The sequence below is a fragment of the Elephantulus edwardii genome, unplaced genomic scaffold (genome assembly GCF_000299155.1).
Source record: "Elephantulus edwardii isolate Elephantulus edwardi_28Jun2011 unplaced genomic scaffold, EleEdw1.0 scaffold00116, whole genome shotgun sequence".
NCBI lineage: Eukaryota > Metazoa > Chordata > Mammalia > Macroscelidea > Macroscelididae > Elephantulus > Elephantulus edwardii.
The window spans coordinates 579,867-590,291 of NW_006399866.1; the positions used below are offsets into that span (position 1 = coordinate 579,867).

At 44.7% G+C, this 10,425-nt stretch overlaps 1 protein-coding gene across 1 annotated transcript in view; it reads right to left on the reverse strand.

Annotated features, from left to right (window-relative positions):
- Nucleotides 1-2,803: 2,803 nt before the first annotated feature.
- Nucleotides 2,804-10,425, reverse strand: part of NUP214 (nucleoporin 214kDa) — a 125,923-nt gene continuing 118,301 nt past the window's right edge. Inside the window, exons 32-36 of the mRNA XM_006892442.1 lie at nucleotides 9,302-9,454; nucleotides 6,645-6,816; nucleotides 4,466-4,605; nucleotides 3,396-3,420; nucleotides 2,804-2,837 (exon numbers count right to left, since the gene is read on the reverse strand). Of these exons, the coding sequence (XP_006892504.1) occupies nucleotides 2,804-2,837; nucleotides 3,396-3,420; nucleotides 4,466-4,605; nucleotides 6,645-6,816; nucleotides 9,302-9,454 (524 nt within the window). The remainder of the gene's footprint in view (nucleotides 2,838-3,395; nucleotides 3,421-4,465; nucleotides 4,606-6,644; nucleotides 6,817-9,301; nucleotides 9,455-10,425) is intronic.

The window sequence follows — 10,425 nt, forward strand, 5'->3', positions numbered from 1 at the left end:
GTTTTGGGCAGTTGGTGTAGCCCAAGAGAGCTCGGCCAAATTCCCCACCTGTGGGCCGGCCCTGAGGTGCTCTCCCGGGTAATCAGCAATGTGGTGGGCAACGTTTTAGAAAACAAAGCTGGAGGCAAGATCAGGATCCTCCAACAGGGAGAGCCACAGGCGCACAGGGCTATCACCAGGGGTCTATGCCAACGTGCAGGGTGATTTGGTACTTCTGCTCGGGTAAGGAGCTGATTTTATGGGCACTGCTTTTTCATTCTGCTTGTCCCTGAGCAATACGACCATGGCTTTCATTTTGCTCTGCCATCTGAAGCACCAATTATGAATGCACATTTTACTTCTGGAAAAGACAAGCAAAACATGACCCAAGTCATTAAATCTGCTCTCCCTTTTCCCTTCCTGCCTTTGAATAGAAATCCAACCGTGTGACCTACCCCCACCCCCAATTGCTAAGAGCTGGGTGTGGGTTGTTCCCCTAGGGCAATCTGGCAGTTGGGACTCCAGCTCGTCAGCAGGACACTATTCCCAGCCTCCATGCCCTCTTGACCACCCTGTTGAGGAGAGGCTCACGTCCTGCCAGCTTCTGCCTGGCAGGCTGGAGGCTCATTGCATCCCCAGCCAACATCCCGGGAGCTTGGGCTTCAGAGGATGCACACTGGCTAAGCTCTGAGATGACCTGGGCCACCTACCGCTATATCTGACCCCCAAAAAAGGAACTCAAGGGGCTGCCACCCGCCAGCCGCACATTCTTCTGGTGCTGCCTGGAGCACAGCTGATATGCCTTATGTAGAGATGTCACATGCCACCTCAGTGGAGGATTAACATAGAATTTGAGGTCAAGAGTTTAGGCTGAACCCATTTTTATTTATAGAAGGGAAACTGGGGGGACCAGAAGGGTAGATTGGATGTTGGTCAGAAGACTCTGAAGTTCTCTTTACCTGGTTACACTGCTCCCTTACAAGACAGTGAAAGCACATACGGGAGAGGACCCACAATTGACTGTGGAGGGCTCTTAGGGACTGTCCCTGTTTAATGGCTCAGGGACAGGGACCTTAAGTGACAGGCTTATGGAAACATGTACATGACCAATTCTGCAAGGATTCAACAAAAGCAGGTTAACCTTAAACTTTTAAAGCCCACATCTCTCCATCTTTCCCTCCTCAAGAGACAGCCCCTTAGCATAAAGGCAGGTACGAACAGACCTAGAATCTAGAAATGCAAAGATGGCGACACGGCTGTCACACAGACACACATGAATCCAGACCTCAGCTCTGCAACAGCTGCTGGAAGGCTGGAAACCCAGCAATGCTGCATTCTGGAAGCCTCTTCTCCCTATGAGCTTATGATACCATTGAAAATGCCCCAAAAACTCAGGGTAGGGGAAGCTCCATTGTCTGTCCTAGGTCAGAATCTCTGGCCTCGGGCCTGTGAATCTGCACGCTACTCCAGGTTCTTCAGGGGGACCAGGCGGGATGACGCCTTGACCAGGATATGCCACGGGGGAGGACCAGAACCCCAGTCTACCCTCCCAGACTCGCCAACAAAACCAAGAAGGATGAATTAGTATTGTATGTAAAATTTTTTATTAAAACATTTTAAAATACAGTTTTCCAATGTGCAAAACTCTAAACTGTTCCCTTTCCAACCCTCCCCTGCTACTGGCCCCCCAGCATTGCCATACTCTGAGCCTCAGAGATAAGACACGCAGCCCCAGCTTTCTGAGGAAGGGCAGCCCTGGTTATCAGCAACTCTGAAGGGTCTCACAGGTCTAAGGGGGAAATATGTCTAGGCCTGAAAGATAGGTCATTTTAGGGAAATAAGCTCATGAACAAATGTCCTACTACCAGCCCTGCTAGCAAGCACTGTTGTAAAAAGGCAGCCCTGCCAGCCAGCAGTACGTGGAGAGAGCAGAGGCCTCCACAGGCCTTGTCTCTTCGCACTGTAGTTGAGAGAGTGCTGGCTGTGGTTATCCATGTTGCTGTCACATCCTGGAGAGGAAGGCTGCCTTCTCAATCAATTGTCCACCTTTCCAAGGCAGAAAAAAAGCAGCTGTGGGATATGTAGCTTCCAAGAGGCAAACGCAGGCCGATGAGGGCGTTCTAAGGCAGCACCCTCACTCATCACTAGTCACTGTCGTTACTGTCAAGGCAAGGAGATCAAGGTAATGGAATCCTCATATTGGCCTAATTTCTATGCCGGCCCCGCAGCTGAACTTAATGGTACTACCTCTGAAACGCACCTGATGCTTGATCTTACGTGAGTTAGGATGCCTCCACCCAATTAGTCACCACAATGGAAGTCCTGACATATAACAGTATAAAAAGCAGGCTGAGAAGATGCCTAGCTGTGGCTCAGGAAGGGGCCCTCCACTCTGCGTGGGGCTCTGGGTCTGAGTGTGGTAATGGAAGGTTCCCCGGAGAAAGCCTGGCAGAATCTCTTCATGGCCAGCACCCTACGCAGGTTCCACCCCTGAACACATACACTGCTGGCTGATAGGAAGCAGTGTAGGTTTCTCAGAGCCACAGAAATGGGAAAACCTCTCCTGGACTGAAAAACCCCATGTACATTCTGTACCAAAACACACCAGAACATTTTAACAGCAGGAACCCCCCCCCCCAACCTCAAAATAAAATAGAAAACAAAACAGACAAGCAAGGAAGCATATAAGATTTTTGGTTTCTGTTGTTCCTTTGTGGGTACAAGCATGTTTCAGTGGAGAAGTCTGTTTTAGAAGACGGCTTCAGGATTTGTCTGCAGGAGGATCAGAGAATGCAGCCAGCAGGGCAGGAGTGATGACACCCATTCAGCTTCTCCATCCCCCAAACCCTCGGACAGACCTGCAAGGGAGCACACAGGAGAGCGGCGAAATCAGCGATCACTTCTCATTGTGGAAGGAGCCTGGTGCTTATGCAACTGACTTGTGCTCAGACTGAATTTTTAATGTTACTGCAATTCTACACAGAAGCACAGGGTGAGGATCAAAAGATAAGGCTTAGTAACGGCCTGAAGCCCAGCAGGCAGGAGGTGGAGAGATACTAAGAGGGAACAAGGAGTGGCATTGAGGAGCGGCAACGTGTCAGCCCTGCCGCTGAGTGTTTTGTTCTTGGGGAGGCACACACTTCTCTCTAATTTACTGTCCTTGAGTAGACTAGGATGGCATCTGTTACCTTATTTCTTAAGAGATTAGCAAATCCAAACAAAGGTCAAAACCCAAACACTGCTGGAGAGATCTCCTGCTTCCAGAACAAGCTTTTGAAAGAGTCAAAGAGCGAATAAAAAATGGACAAATTCAGGAAGAATTATATTTTGACAGCTGTCTTTCTACATATCACATACTCCTCCATTCTTATTTAATGCTTTTAATGGAAGACTTAAAACTGAGCATAGATACTTACGAGTTAGATGATCCAAAGCTGAATCCTGAAAAACAGATGAAAAAGACAATGTTAAAACACTTGAACTCTAGTCAAGTTCTTTGTCTTGTTTCTGAAGGACTCCCCCATCCTATCTGCCAGATGTGCAGGAAGGACTTGATGGGGAGGACCCATTCTCTCCTCAAGTGCTCAGACCCAGCAGGGAAGCTTCTGAGTCTGAGCATCACTGCTCCAGCTGGTCTGCCCCTGCCCTCTCCCCAGTGCAGTGCAGGGTCTCGGGCACAGCCTCGCACTTAGACGCACTGGACCACTCAACTCACTGCCAGGGAGTTGGAACTGATTCAGAGGTGAGCCTCAAAGGGTTTCTGGAGGTGGGAAGTCCTATGGAGGGAGCGTGCTCCTTATTCTCCCTGAGGGCTGTCAGTGGATTCCAACCCCTAGAGAGGTGCTATCTTTGGGTTAGCAATGCAACTCTCTCTATTAACAGAGCCCCCTTGCTGTACACAGAAATCCATTTTAACAGAACTTGGTTTTCCACCCACTTGCTTCCTTTTCTTTTGAAGAGAATCGAGACACTTGCACTCTAGGCCCAGCTCTGCTAACTGAAATGATTCTGAGTAAACCACTCAGCCCCTTTGGTTTGGTCATTTGTAAAGTAATCATGCTTAATTATGTAGCTCCTAAGTTTCTTAAAGAATTAAAAACAACACATATGTTCTGCTATCAGAAGATGCACTTAAAGAATGAACTCAAGGCTTTATGTGAAGTTTCTACATCTCCTTTTTTTTCAGTTTGTTGGCTTAGATTTTTAAACCAAAATTTAGTAAGACTGTATAGTTTTCGTATTCAAATCTTGACAGAAAAACCAAGTCAGTCATTTCTTTATTTGGTAGCAAATGGTACAATGATATGAGTCTAATTAAAACCAAAAAAGAACACTGCATTTTTAAATGACTCTCAGCTTTAAAAATACTAAATTTGACTACAAGTCAAATAAAAAGGTCTCATTTCTTCAAAAGAAAAGGTCCTTCTTTGAATATTCAACCTAAGAAAAGGTAAGTGGTGTCCGTGAAGAGAAGAGTGCCACCTACCTCCTCCACTGGATCCAAACCCGGAGAAGCCACCACTCTGAGCCCCAAAACCAGGAGTTTGCTGGGACAGGGACCCGAAAGTGGGTGCATTTTGACTGGCGAGAGTGCCAAAGGACGTGGTGTTGCTGCTGCTCCCAAATCTGGGTTCCAGTAAGAAATGAGACCGTGGTTAGGGGTGCTGTGTTGCCACTCGGCTACCAGAAACCTCAGACCCCTGTTGTAAGCCCAGTGGCATGAAACACATGATTTGAGGCAATCACTTGAGATTTAAGAGGTAGCCTCTGAAAAAAGCACAAAACTTCCTCCCAGCTCTGGGAAGAAAAAGAAGAGAATGTGAAACCCACTCTCTCTAACAGCTTAGCTTTTGTCTACTGTCTGAAAATTCTACCTTTTGGGAAACTAAGCATATCTTGTTCTTCCTAATAGTGCCAACATTCTTCAGTTTTACTCTGTCACTTTATTTTATAATTTCTCACGTGTCTATAATTCTCCTCTCCTTTCCTACTTATTTTTCTTCAGTTCTTCTCTGGATGGGAACTCTTGAAAAGAAACAAGTTCAGTAAGTGACATAGAAATCCCACTATCTTAAGTTTTCAATTTATAACTTGTCATAATCTGGAACATGGAAAAGAAGTTGTTAAAGAAAAAGTTCAGGGATCGGACAGCTCTGTTTAATGCAAGCGTTGGCTCAGGTCACTTTCATCCCCTCTTATCTCTGAAGTCCACTTCAGGGTTTTCTCATGGCCAACACAGCTAAGTGAGGACAGAGACAGAGCTGACCTTGGATATTTACAGAACACACTGCAGTTTATTTTTAAGATAAAGGCACTATCATCTTGCCAGTCATCTAACTACCTTCACAATTTCCCCAAACAAATCCTACCCTTTAGCTTTATCCTTCCCGAGCCTGGTTTCAAGGGTGTGAGGTATTGCAGGGCTGCTTTCAGGCAGCAGGGCCGTCCTTGAACGAGTTTCTACTTGAATCACCACCATATGTACTTATTGGGAGTCTATGGTGTGGTAAAAGGTGATTTTCTCCTTGGGGTCTTGTAACCAGAGTGGATTTCTGGGGCTCTTAAGGGCAAATCCATGCATTGATATTTTCAAGTGGGGTATGTGTAGGGCAGGAAAAAGGCTCTGAATGTTAAGTGATCATCAGAACTCTGTAACATATAAAGTCAAACTGGCCTACGGGACTGAGACACTGAATGATTGTGTGGGATAAGAGCAGGACACATGGAGTCAACAGACATGTCCTGACGGGGGTACAGCTGGAGTGCTCTTTGGAGGCAATAAGGATGAGGCTTTGCCTTACATACTTTGGGCATGCTGCTAGGTGAGGCTATTTCTTGGAGAAGGACATGATGATGGAAAGGGTGGAGGGTGGGCAAAAGAGAGGAAGACCCTCAACCAGGTGAACTGACACGATGACTGCCACAATGGGCTCTGTGTGTCAGGAAATGTGAGGACAGTGCAGGGTTCAGATCTTTTGTTCACAGGGTCGCTATGAGTCATACTTGACTCAAGAGCACCTAACAACACCACCACCACACTGTACATTTAAGAGACTGCTGTTGTTGTTGTTGTGTGCTGTCAAGTTGGAACTGACCAACAGCTGACCCTCCAGTGGGTTTGCAGAGGCAGTCAACAGCATAGGAGGAGACTGTCCATCCATTTCCCACAGAGCAGCTGGTGGATTTGAATCGCATGCCTTTGGAACTGCAGCACAGCTTCTTATCACTAGGTCATCAGAACTATACTTAACAGACTAGCACACTATAAATATAACTTTTTTATGTACTGGGAAATAAACAAACAAACCAACCCTGTGTGACTCAGTTTACTGCACCACTTGTTTTACTGTGGTGGTCTGGGATCAAACCTGAAGTATCTTCAAAGTACCCTTCATGTCCATTCTTTTAACCAGCTCCCCCAGGAGAAGAGGGGTCCCACAAGCAGCGTTTTACACATTAGGGGACAGAAGAGGAGCCTGTCTTGACGAAGTGAGAGGATGAGGACTCCTAGAGCAATGCCTTCCCTAATTGAGGGTCAAGATTTCAGCTCACAGTCAAGAGATGGAAAAATCCACGAACTTTTTTGTCCAAACAAGAGCAGTAGGTCGCAGCTCTCCTGGCTGGCATGAGCTTGCTGGTTTCCCCAGGTCCCCCCGGGGGCTTACCCGAATCCTCCTGCGCTGGCAGCGGCAGTACCCTCTCCGAACACTTTGCCTCCCGTCGAGCCCAGAGGGCTTGTAAAGGCTGGGGCTGAACCGAATGCTGGCACCCCTCCAAACCCAGGGGAACCCCCAAAAGTAGGAGGGCTGCCAAACACTGGAGCAGCACCGAAGCCACCTGAGCAAAACAGAGGCAAACAAACAGAAGTGGGAGAAAGAAAACAGGAGGCAGAAAGAGAAGACATTGAGTGATGAGAAACCAAATCAAAGGAGGAAGAAAAAGAGAGGGAAAAGCGGATGTTAGAAATCAAATACAAACAACTATAACCAAGGGCAAGGCCCATTTAGCAGCAAAATAATAATAAAATCCTAAAAAGTAGAAATCAAAACATGTTGCTCCAACTCTAACAGAGGGGGCTGGAGTCTCTTGGAATCTAAGTGTCTAGCATGGCCCTGTTTTACCAGGACTTCTCTGATCCTGTGGATGCAAGCTGCATGCCACCAACTTAAAGAATCTTGGGAAATCAGATCACTACTAAAAACCAACTCAGAGCATTTATGATCCTTTACAGCTCCTGTGTGAGATTTTGAGATTCTTCACTGAAATCATTCCCAAGAACTCCAATCCCTGCCCAGTTGTCCGAAGATTTTATTACTTATCAATATACACAGGCAAGGGATCTAATTACATGGAAAGGCAAATAATACAAGAAGCTGCAAACTGCCTCTCAGAGAGAATCCATGACTTGGGTTACAGCAGAAATGAAGAGATGCACAGCACGGTGCTCAGCCAGGAGCTTTTTATTTATTTAAAACTTAATGATGCTCACATTGCTCACCAGTGTCTTTCTCTTTCTTTGTGTCAATGGGATTTGTTAAAAACCGCTTTCTTTCGACAGTCTGAACTGTCCTCAATAAAAAGGCTGTTGATTTTCTTTTTTGGAGGATAATGTTGAATTCTAAAATAATAAATTAACTGCAAGGGCAGCACCTGGGGTTGGAGCCATTTTTTGCAAGCTTGCAGCACTAATGCGCATACACCTGGACACCAGACTGGCCTGATGGCAGCACATACACAGGTGATCACAGAGAACAGAGGCCAGGGCTGGTGGAGACGCCCAGCAGGTGAGAAGAAGAATGTCCCTACCTATGCTATTTCTTCTGTTCCTCCAAGATACCACTGCTTAAACCATTCAAAGGTAGAACAGAGATGTAGTGAGTTCTAGTTCAATGGAATAAAATAGTATCCCAAAAGTGATCTAATGGAGACCACCCTGTAGGAAGCAGAGTAATCATTCATTCCTTAAAATGAGTAGCGGTCAATGAGCTACAAGCTGAAAAAAATAACGAGGGCCCAGGAGCAAACAAGGAGTTGATGTGCCCTTTGCAGAAAGGAAATCTAAGGTCAGGGGATGAATCCTTTTTTTATTATAAGTATAATCATACCACAAGCTTCTGCTACTTCAATCAGGAAAGGTTAGGCACTGCATATGAGAAAGCTAATAGCTGAATGCTTTTGTGAACTGTTACTTTGTGATCCAATTACTTTCTTAGTTATCACTAATAGTGGCTATACAAGTGAGAAATAATTCTTGTTAAAGGTTCACTTTGGGTCAAAAGTCTACATTTTAAAACTATGAGTGAAATTCCAAGCTATGACAACGGAAATAGTTGGGTTACAAATATAGCAGACTGGGGGGAAAAAGTGCTAAAAAACCCCTGCAGATGAATTATTGAAGAGAGTGTGGATCTAGTTACACTTTCTTCCTAAACACACAGGACTTAATCCTGTGCCTATACTCAATATTGTTTAGAGTTCTTGGTAGAAGGTGAGTGAAAAATGAGAAGTCACAATGATACAGAAAGTAAACTGGACAGAAGAGGAAAGGAGATTAATAAAACACATGCAGAGAAAATGCCCTAGAGAAACACAGTAAACCTGGGTGGGCGCCAAATGAAATAGGACACAAATGGTCATTCTGATGTTAATTTTGCAGTTAAACAATTTAACTCCTGACAGCCAAACATAGACTTGTCCAAGAGACAAGCATGAATTAAGGTACACACATCTGGGAACCTTGGCAGTTGAGTTTCAAAATGTGACTATTCCAGCACTAATTTGAGGTGGCTGCAGCTCTAGATCAGAGCTACCTATGCTTGCCTGCTACATACTTAGGGAGTTTGTATACATAATGTGTAAATATACTTCAATTAAAGTTTAAAAAAAGGGACTTAAGGAAGATAGGGCAAAACAATAAAGATAAAAGAAATTAACGATACTCTCCCTTGACTATTATAGGTAATGGGTGCCCAAACCAAGTCTGTGACTCAGAATGCTTCCATGATTCTATTGTCACATTCTTACATCAACTGTTCTACAATTGTTAAATATCTACAACACTTTCCTCCATAAAGAGACCCTATGTTTTCTTACAGATTGCATCGCATGCATTCTTTTGCTTTTAAACACATCTATGAACGTCTAGAACAATGCTAGGAACATAGGGGATGCTCAATGAATAGAAAAATATATTAGGGAAGAAATGTAACTTCATCTATACTACAACTGTACTCTTTTGAAGTAACTACCCTTGAGAGTGCACCTTCCACAGTTCTGCACACACAAATATCTAAGCAGCCATAACAACTGTGTAGAAGAGTACCTGCTTTATTTGCAGTAGAAAACCCAAAACCTTGGGATGCCACACTCCCTCCTCCGGAGCTGAAAGTACCAGCTGGTTTCTGTTCTCCAAATGATGAACTGGTAAATCCACCAAATGTTTTGGCTCCACTGTTTCCAAATAGGTTAGAGGTATCTGGAGATGAAAAACGTTATGAGGGAGATCCAAGAGAAAGATCCTTATTTACTTCTTAGAAAACCAAATAAAACTAAAACATCAGGTGTTTGGGGAGAAAGGAATGGTGGAGAAGTCCCAGGGAGCCGAGTTCTGGAGAAATGGATACCCTCTCTGACGATCATGGATTTGGATGATAAGTTTTTAATCAATTTGACACCCAGGTTCAGGATTTCCTAACATGATTCCATAGACCAAAAAAACCCCAAAAAAACCCAATCGGCAGCCTGTGACATTAAGAGCAGGGCCTATAACTGCATCAACAAATCTTCTTTTTAGAAATGCCTGTTTCTTCACAAAATCAGGCCAAGCCAGCAAGAGGGAGCCTGATCTTTGAGCTTTGCATGAGATGACTTTTCTGGGAGGCACAGGACTTGCTTTCACTGGTTTCTTCACAGGAAAACCAACATCAATTTTGTCAAAGAAGGGAAAATAAAGCTGGCATGAACACAAAGCAAGGATAAAAGCTTCAAGCATTTCAGTGCTAAGTTTATCACCCCTGCTATGTCTGATCTGTTCAGAGGATGCTGGGGAAACTAGAAACATCATACTGCTTCTCCTCCTAATCAAATGGGAACTAGGGAAGTTCCGAAGGATGTAAAAGAGGCCAGCAAGAATTCCAGCGTGACTTCCTCTCCTTAAGAGGTTCAATTAAGCTCTTGACCTTCTAGATACATATCTACAAGGTTGTTTTAACCACTCACTGAAGCCACTCCAAGAATTAAAGAAAACAAGGGAAAATAATCACTGAAAATCAGCATGAATGGCAAGTTTCCCTGCTGGTTACAAGGAATGCTAACTTGCCAGGCAATATAGAAACAGCCAACTATTTATACAGAAGTGGAATGTAAGAAATGCCCTGTTGTTGTTGTTGTTATGTGCCATCGAGTCGTTTCCGACTCATAGCGACCCTATGCACAACAGCCCTAAAC